The following is a 15,092-nucleotide window of genomic DNA, read 5'->3' on the forward strand; positions in this document are numbered from 1 at the left end:
CTGTGAGAGGGAAGGGATGCTCCCCGAAGAACAAGCAGGGAGTTTTGCCTGATGAAGCAGGAACGTTCACTGGGCCGACCAAAGCAACAGGCCCACACAAGGATTTGACAAGAGTGTTTGGGAGCAGACAATGAAATGAAGAAAGTTAATTTGCTAATTGTCATTCCTAGGCCTTTGGAGTGGTGATGCACTGCTCAGCAGGAAGATAATGTGTGCCACAAATGCAAGCCACGTAGTAAAAAGATACATATATTTTCCGTATATATGTACGGAAAGTGGTGAAATGATAACTTTAATAGCATCTTATTTAGTAATATTTTATAAAGCCGAAACAGCATCATTTTAACATGTAATCAACATAAAAATTATTCATGAGCTCTTTCAGCCTTTTTCGTGCTAAGTTTTGAAATCCAGTGTGTGTTTTACACGGACAGCACGTGTCAGGTCGGATGAGCTGCCTGTGGCTTGTGAACAGAACGCGTTCAGCTGCTAAGTTGTTACTTCAGTTTCTATGTCTTGGGGAGTTATTTTGAAATTGTGAATCTCCTCATTAGAAGCATCCGCCCTGAAATGAGCCTAAATGCACATTGTCATGTGGGCGTCTAGTTGGTACCACCCCTGTCCGAACACCCTTCACACCCATGCAGTCAGTACTCAACAGTTACTTATTTAATAATTACCTGGCTTCTCTCCTGGACTCTACGCACTAGGAACCAAGGGACTCTTATCTGTCTTGCTTACCTCTGTTCCCTTCGCCCAGAGCCCAGTACATAAAAGACATGAAGTGCATATTTTTATATGAAAAATCAGATTAAAAACTTGGGTGAGAGCTTCTCGTTTGCCCAGTTTGATGACCAAATGGGGAAAGTAATCCTAGTTGAAACCCAGGATTGAGTGTTTGCGGTTTGTTATTCTGATGAATGCGATTTGTAGTCTGTGACCAGTCGTGTTACTATTCAATCACCCTTTCTTTCATTGAATATATATATATATATATAGAGAGAGAGAGAGAGAGAGAGAGAGAGAGTGTGTGTGTGTGTGTGAGACTGAATACCTACAGAAACCCAGGCTCTGTACCAAGCCCTGCGTATACAAAGATAAATGGGAAGCGGTCCCTGCCTTAAAGGAAATGAGAAACAGATAAGTAAAATAACTCTTACATCCAGCAAGTGTTATGATACCAATAAACACAGAGTGTTTGGGGAGCACAAGGAAGGGGGTTCAACCCAGGTCAGAGATGGAGACAGAAGCAGAGGTTTGCTGGGGGAAAGTGAATTTAAGTTCCGTGATGCCTGCGGTATTCTTAGTCTCCAGCCCCATGCCTGGCACGTCTGTTGAATCAATGAGTAAATGAACAAAGTGGCTCCAGAGCCTAACCCTGAAGGATGGTTGGATTTGTCCATCTGAGCCCAGGTGGCGAGAGCTCCGCCTCCGGAGCCGGAGCCCCGGCTGGAGGGAACCGAGACCCTGAGTGAAATGGAGGGGGCCAGCGGGGGCTGGCGCGAGCCTGTGGTGTCCGGCTTCACTTGTGATCGTCCACACGACCAGCGACCAACGACTGTACTCTCTTATTCCAGGCAAAGCGCAGGCTGGAGCTAGGAGAAAGCGGTCAGCAGTACCTCTCAGATGGTTTAAAAACCCCCAAGGGCAAAGGAAGAGCTGCGCTCCGAAGTCCAGATAGTCCAAAAAGTAAGGATTCCGTGATCTCTTCCTGTCTTGGGTGTGAGCCTCCCAACTTTCAGAGCTTGTGGCTGAAGGGATGCCAAGGTGTGGATAATTTTGGCATGTTTGGTTCTTTTTCATGTCTGCCTGTGCCTATCCAAAAAATAAATATGATGTCTGCAGACAACCAGCGAGAGGTTTACAGAGTCCCTCCGATACCTGAATACTGACTGCAGGGGAGGCCTCTTTTGATGTGTGCAGTTTCGTTTTTCAACTCAGAATACAAGCTCTTTGGCACTGTTCCATAGTCAAATCTAACTTTACCTTTCCTTCATGGACCTTACTTCAGGGACCAGGGCTAGCTGGGTGTAGGTGATGTCTATGCCAGCCTAAATCTCGAGTTCAGCGTATGGCAGCGTAAGGGTTGATTGAGACCAGCAAATTGCAGCTAGTTTCCATTTCCATCAAGCACAATCGTTGTTTCTTTTGGGAGAGAGAGAAAAGTAGGTTGGAAATAGCTAAATAGTCCTTTACATCTTTGGCATTTAATGCAAAGGCTAAATTAATTTAGACTTTGTCCTCTCCTATCCCATAGTGTATGAATTAGGCAATCCACAAATTGTGTGTCGTACTCAGTTAAACCCTTGACCTGTGCACCTGTAAGAGAATAAATGCAATATTAAATGAGGACAGTTCATTCCAGAGGGATGGGGAGACTGGACTGAACGACCTTTCCAGGTATTCTTCATCTACATTCTTTGAAAAGTTGGTGAACAAGTTATATACACACAGAGACACTGGAGTATGAAAGGGCCATTAGGATGGGTCTGTCTGGGTCCCATCAGCAAACGCTGGGGAGATTCACAGCCGGACCCCATCAAATTAGGCTCCACATGTGCTGATCCCATGAGGCTACAGCACTTTTTCATTCATTCAACAGATATTTTTGAGCACCTACTATGTGTGAGATACTTCACTAGACCCCAGGGAGTAGGGTAAGCCAAAGTAGAAACTACCGAGAAATTCACAGTAAAACGCTTTAATCAAACAGGAGTTTTTACTATCCCTTCCTTTTCTAATAAAGCAATTTCATAGCTTTCCATAACTCACCACAAACATCAGCGACAACAGCTTTGCTTCCAACACTAATACCTGGGCAGCTGGGGGAATGGGGGCTTGCTTGACTGCAAAGAAACCCTTCATTTCTTTACCTTTCCCCCTATCCCCCCACCCGCTCGGCTTTTGTTTTTCTTTAAGCTCCAAAATCTCCCTCAGAAAAAACACGGTATGATACGTCACTTGGTCTGCTCACCAAGAAGTTCATTCAGCTACTGAGCCAGTCACCTGATGGGGTCTTGGATTTGAACAAGGCAGCAGAGGTGCTGAAGGTGCAAAAGAGAAGGATTTATGACATCACCAATGTACTGGAAGGCATCCACCTCATTAAGAAGAAGTCTAAAAACAACGTGCAGTGGATGTGAGTATGAGTCATGGGGCCCGCAATTCACTGGCTCCGGGGTCCTTGCAAACTGCAGAGGGGTTTCTCCCAGGCCCAACTTTCACGCCCATGCCCACACTTCATTCCTTTTCTCTCCTACTTCTCTCTCCTTCTCTCTTCCCTCCTCAACTCCTTAGCCAGAAGTTCAAAGTCTCTTTACAAAGAGACCTTCTGTTTAGATGCTGTCAGAGATAAAAGGGTTTATATTCAATTAACCTCAAGCAAGGGGATCCTGGGATTAAATGGAGCCCTGCATCTGTAAAGTAAAACGCTGTTCATCTGTCACCGTGATATCTACGTGTGTGCTCACATGTGTAATCTAATAGATGCTTACACAGGTCTGTGGCTTGTCTCTAGTAGGAGTTTAGAAACTATCTGTGGCTGTGTATCAACACGTCTGTGTGTACGCACAGTTGTCAGGTATCTTTATTGATGGTTCTCATTGCCGATTAACTCACTTTCTGTGTAAATTGAGTCAAGGTTCCTTCTGGAAAACCGGGATGATAATACTTGTCATCTACACACCCACATGTATGATTAAATGTATGATAATGTCATTTGTGAATTATGGACACAGCATCTGAACACCCAGTGTATCAGAAGGAACTATGAAAGCATTATTGGAAGGAATAAATCTGTTACGGGTTGGCTTTGAAAAAAATATTACTTCAAACATGATAAAATGAACATGTACTTTTTTGGAATTTTATGACAATTCAGTGACCCATTTTAGCCTGTGGTTGAGACAAACCTGTTGGGAACTGGGTTTTGTTCTTGCATCCAGCACATATACCTGTTTTCTTCACCTCCTTTTCCTTTTTAGTTGTTGGTATAAGACCCTCAGAAATTACCTACGTCTTTCATGCTTTTTTTTTGGATGACGTTTGGTTGAAATTTGAACCATTCCATCTTTTTCTTCAAATTTTTCTATCTTGCTATGTCTTTCTATCCTTTTTCCCCTGTTTCTTTTCCCCCCGCTGGGAGGCATGTGGCAGGAAGGAGCCGCCTCCTTTTGCCCTTTGAATTTGAGTCTTCTGAAGAAACAGCCTCCTCTGGAGGAAAGAAACCTGAAAATAGCAGTGTTTTTTTCACTTAATTTCTATGGTGTGAAAAGTGAAGGACTTTATGTACGGAAAAATATGTATAAACATTCTAATTTTAACACTTGGCTAACAAACAGTGTGACCTCCTGCATCAAGAGGGGACATTTACGCAAAGGACCGTTTCTCCCAGCCCTCCCTTTCGCCCTCTCCCCTTTGGCCTGTCGAGCAGCCATGCAGAGTCTGTGTTTGGGTTTCCAGGGGCTGCAGTCTGTCTGAGGACGGGGGCATGCTGGCCCAGTGTCAAGGCCTGTCTAAAGAAGTGACCGAGCTCAGTCAGGAAGAGAAGAAATTAGATGAACTGATCCAAAGCTGCACCCTGGACCTCAAACTGTTAACCGAGGATTCAGAGAATCAAAGATATCCTTTGTGCCACCTCTTTGGCGGGGGTTACTGCCTTCTAGACTATTTCCAGAGTTGATGATCTGACTTTTATGCACAAGGTAGAATTTTACTCGTTCCATGCAAGTAAGCGTCTGTGTGTGTGTGTGTGTGTGTGTGTGTGTGTAGGTGTGTGTGTGTGTAGGTGTGTGTGTAGGTGTGTGTGTGTAGGTGTGTGTGTAGGTGTGTGTGTAGGTGTGTGTAGGTGTGTGTGTATGTGTGTAGGTGTGTGTGTAGGTGTGTGTGTGTAGGTAGGTGTGTGTGTGTGTAGGTGTGTGTGTGTAGGTGTATGTGTGTGTAGGTGTGTGTGTGTAGGTGTGTGTGTGTAGGTGTGTGTGTGTGTAGGTGTATGTGTGTGTATGTGTGTGTAGGTGTGTGTGTAGGTGTGTGTGTGTGTGTAGGGGTGTGTGTGTGTAGGTGTGTGTAGGTGTGTGTGTGTAGGTGTGTGTGTAGGGGTGTGTGTGTGTGTGTAGGGGTGTGTGTGTGTGTAGGTGTGGGGGGCGGGGCGCGGCAAACACTATTAATGAGATATGTAAGGTGTCAGTATTCATATTAATGATAACAGCAGATTCATCTTGGGCTTCCCAGGTTTTAGGTGGGTGTTAGCTGTCACTGTTGGGGTTCTCATATTCTCTTTTCTTTTCATCAGCTATTGGGGGCAATTGGAATTTGTTGAATCTGTAATTGAACTCTAGTTGAAGGAATTGAAAGAGTATAGAAGAATCGTTTTATAATTTTTAAAGCACGTTATGCTGAATCACAGCACCAAAAACTGATTTCAGAAACACCTCAAGGCCTAAGAAATCTCAGCTTATCCATTCATCCACACACATTAGTCCTTGGAAGTAAAAATATAAAAAGCCAACTCTTGTTCTTAACTGGCTGACAATCTGTTGACCACCTGAGGAGAACTTACTGTTCATCACCTCACTTCAGACCGTAGAGGAGAGAGATTACTTCATCATGCTGACGAGAAGATTTTGCAATTTTCTCACTTATTAGTAGGAAACAAAACCAGTATTTTAAATAATCCCATCTCTGATTTTAGTTCCCCATTTATCTTCGTTAGAAAATAAAATGTGACCTGCCCGGTTTCTTCTAGTGTCTCATCTCTAGTAGGCTTTCCCTTGGAGTTATGGGGACATTTATTTTCCAACTTAAGCAGTTTTTTTTGAAACTCTGATTGTTCATTTCCTGTTGGCCAAAGGATTAACCTTGTCAGCTGATGCTTAGTGAGCTGGGGAAGAGGCGTGCTGATTGGACACCGCCCCCTTGCCCCTCCCCGTGGCGGCCAGAGTGGGCTTACACCGGAAGAAATGAGAGTAGCTCTAGTTGGGCTGCTTCCTACATTGTTTACTCGGGAGCCCCTTCGGGGAGGAGACGTGGCTGTTCCATGTGATGGGCAGCTTACAGCCTTGTCACCTACATTAGCTTTCTCTGGTGCCTTTGTTGCAGAAAATGAAAGCTTCCTTGCAGGGGGCTGCTAACCCAAGAAGGAGGGAGCCCCAATGGAAGCACTTTTAAGTTTGTGAGATGGGAGAATACGTTTGCACAATTTATTTCCATTTGCCATCCAGTTCCGAATTTGGTACAGCTTGCTCACAAATGTGTTGAAATTTTCCTTCCTGCGGCACGTTGGGTAATTGTAGATGAGGTTTTATTTTAATAAATGGTTGTCGAATAGCTTTTTGACAGTGGGCTGTGGAGTAAGTACCTAGTTATCAGTTTCCCCACTGTTCTCAGTAAAAATTCGTAACTGTCAGGTCTTCTGTAAAGACAGCAATTGGCTTCCTTGATGAAACAGATGATGACCTAAAACCCAGAATCCTGCGTGAGCTGTCCTGTCAAGCTCAACACTGAAATAGCTGTTGTCTGAACTACTGAGACTTAAAGATGATAGTCTGTGACAGATGCCCCTAAATGTACATGCAGATTTTGGGTGAATGTGCTTTTTTCTGGACAGCAGGTTCATAGCTTCCTTCAATTTCTAATAAAAAGCTACTAATCTAAGGGACATCATTTCCTCTAGGCTTTCTAAGTCCTGTTTCTGTATTTAACATGTTAGATCACAGACTCTATTCACTACATTATATTACCTCCGGAAATGCTTTTGTTGGGTTGTGATTTGCTGTTTTATCCTAGGCATTTTTTGTAAGTTAATATGAAAAGCAACTGGCTAAAGACATTGTATGTTAATTATGGTACTCCATGCCCCTTATAAGAGAAAGCTATGCAACCTGTTCTCTTGTAGTACCAAGTCAAAGCCTGTCTCTCTAAGCAAGCTAGCATGAATACTTTATCATAAAATAAGTACCATGTTCTTTCGTAATATCCTCTTAGGTTTAACTGTCAGGGCACTTTAAAGAATTGTTCAGTGCTCGGAAGTAACTACCAAGAGTACTGAAATATTATTTTACTCTCTTTTCCTAAATCATTTAGGTTGCAGATCATCTGGAAGCTGCTTTCCTCCTTGTGAACACTGAAATGTTGTAGTTAATAATATCATACAAAGGGTAATCTTTCTAACAGAGAAGTAATGACACTCTTATCAGTAGGCAATATATAATCACAACCAGCCCAGGTACACTTAAGGAAACAAGCTCTCTGCCTGAGCAGTACTCGGAGTTCTTCCACTGATACATAGATTTCATTCATTCATTTGGGTGGCTGCTGACACTTTTTAATAATCAAGTAGCAGATAGAAGTTACCGGTGTTTCAACAAAATTAGGGTTAATAGGGCTTAAATTTTTTCTGTGAATTGGGATCTGCCATCATTCAATTTGAGTGACAGAGTACTTCATTGGAGTTCATGCAATACCTGTGCTCCAGAGGAACCTGGTTTGAAAATCCCTGACGAAATTGGGTTCCAGTTTTCTTTTGAGAGTTTATTTTAACTATTCTGTTTCTGTGTTTATGTTAATATCTTAAGTAGCCATGAACTTAGAAATGGAAAGAAAAAAGCCAGACACTTCTTTTGTTGTTTAGAATAACAACCAGAAAAGAAGATTCATGGAAGATCCCATATATTTAAAGATCTAGAAGGAGAGACAGATATATTCTTCTAAGAAATAAAATACTTAAAAATTTTTCCATGCATCTATTTTGTTATCTTCATAATGGTTACATCCGAGATGATTAGTTGGAAGATTTCCTTAACACTCATTACGTTAGCTTATGTTACATATCAAGATATTCGAAAAATTAGTGGCCTTAAAGACCAAACTGTTATAGTTGTGAAAGCCCCTCCAGAAACAAGACTTGAAGTGCCTGACCCAATAGAGGTAAGGAGATAACGTCTTTGTTCATCTGTAGAGATCTTTTTGGAATGCCTGGTGTTAAAGAATCATTGACTCCTGGTTAAAGTCTGTATTCTCCTAAAAGCTTGATAGTTCTTCCCCATCTGTTTTACTTAATCCTAACTTTAAAAACATTTCAACAGTTTGATATGTATTGAGTGTCCAAAAATTCTAATTTTAACATAGCAGGGCATTCAACTCAAAGTGGTATATGGGGCCCTGTCCCTCTTGTATTTTCTCTTTTTCATAATTTGTTATATGGTAGTTCTGATCCATTTGAACTGGTGGGGAATTTTACGTTGATTACCCTGGATGTGGTCCCCACCATGGACAGAGATATAAATGTTTTAAAGTAGTTCCCTAACTTATCTTAGGACATTTTAAGAATTTATCATTTATAAAACATTTACTTTTAAGAAATCAAATGGGACTTCGGGTTAATTGATAGACTAGAATATTGTAAGAAAATAAGGAGCATAGTTTCGTGATTGCTTTCAGATATACTTTGATAACATAGGCCTAGACTATAAAAGATACAGAAATGTAGTAAAAGAATGTGTAGAAAATAAAAAGAGAATGAAATTTGCAAGCTCCCATCTAGGGTGGAGTTCTCACCTTAAATGATAATAATAGCTCTATGACCTAGATAGAGAAGAATTTTAAATGTAAGTGTACTGCATTCTCTCATTAAACTCAGTTCCTAGCACTTAAGAGTACTATTCCTCCAGTGGCTATTAAAGTTCAACATAAAAAAAACCCTACTGTTAAGGAATAATAACATGGGAATACCGTATTTGGAACACTTAAAAGACCTTCTAACAGTTTGCATAAAAGGAATATATATATATTTTTTAAATTCACCTCCTCTTGGCAAGGGTCAGCAAACTTTTTCTTTAAAGAGCCAGACAGTAAATGTTTTTGGCTGTGTGAGCCCTACAGTCTGTTGGGACTATTCAACTGCCCAGCTCTGCCATCATAGCATGAAAAAAAGAAAAGAAGAAAAAAAAAAATATATCAGCCAGAGGCTACACACAAACAAGGGGAATGGGCGTGACTCTGCCAATAAAACTTTATTTGCAAAGCCAGTTTGTGGACAGGATTGACCCTCGGGCTGCAGTTTGCGGACCCCTGCTCTAGAGGATGACAGTCATTGATTGAGGTGGACTACCAGTAGAGAAACAAAAGGAACAATGAAAATTACCCTTACTTTCCATTTTTTGATGAAGATTACTATAGCTCTCATTTCCAAAAGAACTTTCTGTTTGAACTTATCTCACTTCTTCTGTTCATAGAGCCTACAAATACATTTGGCAAGTACCCAAGGACCCATTGAGGTTTATTTGTGTCCAGAAGAGACTGAAACACACAGTCCAATGAAAACAAACAACCAAGACCACAATGGGAATATCTCTAAACCCACTTCCAAAGGTAAAAATTCCACTTTTGTCATTTGGAAACTATGTTAAAAATGAATGTGGCTAGAAGGATCCTGTATCAGAATCACAAGTCTAGGCAAGAAACAAAAATTTCTGTTATTAATGTTATTAAGGTAACATTTTTTTTTAAAAAAGTCATTCTGAATAGTTTGCAGAAGAAAATAATGATCTTCTTCAGGGCAAATGGCTCCTCCACCCACTTAATGGAGCCCCTACAGGCTTTTGCCATCAGCAGAGACCATTTCTTTACAGTGTTTTGGAAAACCAGCGGAAGTGAGGAGTGAAGCTGTAAGCTGTCTGGGTGAATCACCAGCTACACTTGGCTGCACACCTCTGAGTGATACCGCAGAGATCATTGGAGAGGGAACTGAAAAAAGTTAGGAGAGAAGAGCCTTTTGCCAAAGAAGTTTTATCCTAATTTCCCCCGCAATGTGATGGGGAGAGAATAAGGGAGAGAAACCCCAGGAAAATAAATCTAATGCATCCCTCCACTGTCTACACAGCAAGGGAAGCTTTTTGCAGTCTTTTTGTTTTTTTCAGATTGGAGATATGCATTTAATTTGCTTCTGCTACCTCCCAATATAGGAGCAAGAATAGGAATGATTTAAGTGATCAGGTCTGACTTAATATTGAGGGGGAGAAAAAAATGCTACCTCAAATGGTAAAACAAAAGACCACTTTTTTTTTTCCACCCTAGAACTTCAAAGTGGGTGTGTCTTTTTATTTGTATTTTTAGAAGTATCTTTAATAAGCTACTTGTTCAAAAAAAGACTAAGTTAAAATTGGTGATCTCTACTAAGGAGCCAACTTTTCAGTCTGTAGGTTTTGTTTTCTTTTGTTTTTCTTTACAGAATGACTAACTGATAGCAGGACATTTTTTAGCTTGTTAGCCTCTAATCTTTGAAGCTACGTGTATTCTTGTTTGCTGTCGGTATTTTAAAAGATGAGTGAGTAGACAAGAACACAGAAAGGCTTACCAGAGTCACTGCTCACAAAGCCTGTTAGCATGAGGTGATCTATACTGTAATGTCATCTAATTGTCCTTAGCAAAGAGTGTGCAGGCTTTTATAACAGCAACACGTACATGCTTCCCCAAAATTAATTTGATTGTTGTCTAACTTATTTTCTTGTGTCCACCAACTTTTTCCTTTCAGACTTGGCTTCAACCAACTCAGGACATAGTGATTGCTCGATTTCTATGGCAAACCTTTCTCCTTTGGCCTCCCCAGCCAACCTTTTACAGCAGACTGAGGACCAAATTCCTTCCAACCTAGAAGGACCATTTGTGAACTTACTGCCCCCCCTGCTCCAAGAAGACTATCTCCTAAGCCTTGGGGAGGAGGAAGGCATCAGCGATCTCTTTGATGCTTACGATCTGGAAAAGCTCCCGCTGGTGGAAGACTTCATGTGTAGCTGATTATGCTTTGTGTGGACTTCCCTTATAAACCCATATTTTTTTATTATGAAACCGAACATCTGTCATGCAGTGTTGTCCCTTCCTACCTTCTTCCTCCAAGATAGTATCATGAAGTAAACTACAAACTTCAGAACAAAGCTGACATTTTAATGAATTTAAAAAAAAGAAGAAAAATGTCTAAACGCACAGTTGCAGGCGCCCTTGGGAAAGCCCTGCCTCGCCCCAGGCTCCAAAATCTCCTGGATGAGTCAGCAAGTGAGAAAATGTGCAATCAGGTGTCTCTCACCCGTTCTTTTCCTCCCTCCCTCCTGGACTGGCTTGCTGTGCCTGACGGATGGGCTGTAGACTGGGGTCTGGCCACCTGGCCCACTCGCAAACAGCAATCTTCCTTAATAGCATTTCAAGCCGTGCCTTCTTCGCAGAATGCATGTCTTTGGGGTCTGCTAATTTGGAATGGAACTGCAGGAACTGTAAACTTGAAGTCATGCGAAAGTATGAAATGGATTTCTTCAGCTCTTCTTAGGAATATTTAAATTACTGTCATAATTCAGTTTAAGCTATGGACCGCATGTCCCACTAGGAGGTCAAGAGATCCTCCACAGCCTTTCAGATGAAGAAACTGTTTTCAAGTATTTGTCGCAGATACAGAAGAATAGTTGAGTTCTGCCCCTCTGAGCTGTTGTGGATTTTTCCTGTCTCCATAAACCACTTCCACTCCCCTGCCCCCAATGTATTCGTAAGTTTGAAGTTGATTTGTAGCAAATGCCTACTTTGGAGTTCTTTGTGGATTATTTTAGATTTTTTTTTTAAGCTGCCATTTAAGCATTCCTGTGGCACCCATCACCATTTCAATTTAATTGTTTACTTTGAAGCAGTTTTTGCTAATTCAAATTATTTAAGCAGAGGTAGAGAACCTCTATTGATCAGAGCATCTAAACGTGTGTGATCTAAGGTTTAACAGCCTCTGCAAGAAGCTTCGCCCCATCTTGCTTCCTTTCCCAGGAGGGGGCGCTTGGAGCCAGTGGAGCTCGCTGACAGGGGCGGCCCATCTGGAAGGAGAACCAGGTCAGATGACACAGCAGCCCCAAGGAGCAGCAGGTGTGGATCCCTCCGTCCTTGGGCTTCCCGGGCCCCCGTGACCGGGGAAAGGGCTCTCTTATACTGCACTCAGGGAGACCACTTCTCAGGATGGGGTCAGATGGAGAGGCCTCTGGGGAGAAAGACATCCCTCGTTGTGAGTAGGGTTCTATCAGTGGCATTTACTTCCGCTGGTGAGAACAGCTCCCATTCCCCTCCCGCTACGAAGGAGTGAGCTGGACCAAGGGAAGTCAGGGATGTAGAAAAAGCAGGACGGGATGCCAGGGCATCTTCCCCTTAACTCTTCAGGAATGGTGTCCCAAGTTGGAGGCTTCGTGACAGCTGCAAATCCTACCAGTTCTGTCCAAGAATGGCTTTCCCATTGGCCAGGGGGAGATGGCCCTCTCCCGCTGGGAATGTGGCAGAGTACCTCACATCCATTCCTTGGATGCTAAAGACTGTGGGAATGAGGGAGTCATCTAAAAAACAAACCTCAACACAAAGAACAGTTAAATTGAAATGCTATGTGCCCAACACAGCGGTAGGCACATAGTAAGGCACTCGATTCACGTGTTCAATTGAATGGCAAATATATCCCTTAGGAAAAACACAAAACAAAACCGCGAAAGCCCTAGCCGGGTTAGTCTAGGTAGATTTCCACAATATGCAAAGTGGTGGTCGGGTCAAAACAATGACACCAGCACTTTAAACTATTTGTGTAGGTATGCATGGGTGTATGTTTGAGAAGAAAAACAAAGGTGCAGATCATCCTCCCTTTTCTTCTGCCTCCATCCCCACCCCCGTCGTCCCCTCATACACACACTGGACTTGGTCCGAGATGAAGCATTGGGGGGGTGGGGGGAGGAAGGGGGAGCTTTGTGTCAAGTGCCTACTGGAAATGCACTGTGGGGTGTTTTCCTGTATGGGAAACCATTTATGCCAAGCTTTTCCCCATTTCCCATATTTATCTCATCTGGTTAGCTGCCTCCGCTTCCAGCTTTGTGTAATTCTCTTTGCCAGCTGCACAAAAGCTGATTTTTTCCCAAAGTCTAAAGACTGAGCTCACCTGACTAGGTGTTTGTGTGTTTGGTTCAATTTCTCGTTAAACCTTTTCGTAACGTGATGCCGTATTTATTGTTTTAAAAATGAAAGGAATCCTAATAAGTCTTACAAGTTCCTTCATGCATAAGGTTTTCCCAGTTAATGGGCTTAACTGGTGTACATCAATTAGACGTCCATACTGTGTTCTGTTTGCATTATTAGTCATTTTATTTTTTACATAGTATCTGGCACACAAAGTGGGCTAGTACTACAGTATTTGCGTTACTGTAAGTACTGAGTATGCAGGTTTCCTGGTGCCGTTGAGTTGCTGCTATTAAAGCTCACACATGAAATGGCTAAAAGTTACACGTGTCCGTATTATGACTGCGTGAGCCTTAGAAAGTAAACTGTATAAAGAGCAACACATGAGCTGTCAAACAGTGTTAGGTGTGTGTTTATATGTACAGATCTGTGCGTAGCAATCGTTTTATTTAAGTTGATACGCAGCCTCCTCATATTTTCATTATCTAGCAATTTTGTACAAAAATAGCAATTGATTTGTAAACACTGCCAGAATATTTTCTAGCTGGTTTGTAATTTTTTAAGAGTGTTGTTTTGTTTTTGTTGTTGTTGTTGCGTTCTTGTGTTCATTTCTGTTGTAAGTGTAGATCTGTAAATACAATTGCAGTATTTAAAGCTTCAGCTTTCAGGAAAAAGAAACGTAAGAACTCAGCGTGTGCATGACAACTCGTGTGTACAAGAGGAGGGATTTGAAGGAAGATGCCTTGCAGAGTGAGTCGGGTGGCAACTGTCAGATTGTGGGAATTTCTTTTCCTATGGGGTACGTGATTTTGTCAAAAGTAAGTATTTCTCCCAAAATTGGGAGCAGGCAAACTACTAATCAGTTTAGCTTTGTGTTGTATGCTAGTTAAAAGAAGAAAATATGTAATATAATGTAAAAAAAAAAAAAAAGCTTTTATGATGGATTTTGTAAATAGATTTGTTACAGGGTAACCTGTTCTCTAGCTGTGATCTTACCACTTCAAATGGGTGTAATTTGAATAAATTTTGTATGGTAAAGGATCAATAAAATGATTTTTTTTTAAAGAGCTTAGACTTGTGGATGGATTTTCTTACTATTGTCTTATGCTCCTACATTCATTTTATTTTTAAAGACACGCTTAGCAAGTTAAGGGGAACGTTTGAACAAAAACTCATAACATCGTATGTCTTCCCATTTGGTTGGGATTTGGGGAACATTAAGCAAAAAATTTTTGAGCACCTGTGTTATGCTTGCCACTCTGGGAAGCAGAAGCACTTGCCATGTCTCTGATCACTTGGCAGAAACCACTACCAGGTGTGGAGGAGTTTTACACCGAGAAAGTGACAAGTCAAGTCTTATTCCTCATAAGGAGTATGAAGCCAGTAGATTCTATTTCTCAAGATTGGTAATTACCTTCCTCGTTCTAGATTCTGTTTCTTATAATGCCACCTGTGAACAACTTCGGATTTTTTTCTTTGACTGCCATGTCACTCCTAACTCAGAGCTCATTATGTAAAAACTTCAAAATGTATATCGTATACACACACAGACACACAATCAATACACAAGAGTTAATATACAAAAAAGAAACATCCCCTGCCGCCCCCCCACCCCCGTCTATTCACCCCAGAGGTAACCACTATTTTCATTTTTCCTGTGTGTATCCTTCTGGTCTAGGTGTTTTCCAGGCATATATAAACACGTGTTTATATACAGTTTTTAACATAAATCGTACTTAATACATATATGTTGACGTTTAGCTTTTTTTTTTTTCCACCAAATAGCATCGTGGACATCTTTCCATGTTTGTACTTAGAGATTATGTTCATTCCCTTCAAAGGCTGCATAGCATTCCAGTGATTAAAATTTTATTTAATAATTTATTTACCTAGCTAATTTCCTGTTTGAAGATATTTTTGGAATAGAAAATATGTTTTATTGAATGCTTATACTATGCCAGGTACTATTTTTTTTTAATATGGTAAAATACACATAGCATAAAATTTACCATTAGTGACATTTAATACATGCACCATGTTGTGCAATGATCACCACTCTGGTTCCAGAACATTTTCATCATCCAAAAAGGAAACCGCACACCCATTAAGCAGCCACCCCCCATCCTCTTCTAGTCCCAGCC

The 15,092-nt window shown here is 41.4% G+C and overlaps 1 protein-coding gene across 1 annotated transcript; it reads left to right on the forward strand.

The window, feature by feature from the left end:
- Positions 1-1,530: 1,530 nt before the first annotated feature.
- Positions 1,531-14,011, forward strand: E2F3 (E2F transcription factor 3; the record flags this gene model as incomplete). Its single annotated transcript, XM_024740402.1, has 6 exons — positions 1,531-1,689; positions 2,920-3,139; positions 4,462-4,620; positions 7,809-7,923; positions 9,231-9,366; positions 10,529-14,011. Coding segments are annotated over 6 exons (1,052 nt in total), but the record flags the coding sequence as incomplete, so codon positions are not given.
- Between the last annotated feature and the right edge of the window lie 1,081 nt (positions 14,012-15,092).

This window comes from Neophocaena asiaeorientalis, unplaced genomic scaffold (genome assembly GCF_003031525.2).
Source record: "Neophocaena asiaeorientalis asiaeorientalis breed wild unplaced genomic scaffold, Neophocaena_asiaeorientalis_V1.1 scaffold273, whole genome shotgun sequence".
Lineage (NCBI taxonomy): Eukaryota > Metazoa > Chordata > Mammalia > Artiodactyla > Phocoenidae > Neophocaena > Neophocaena asiaeorientalis.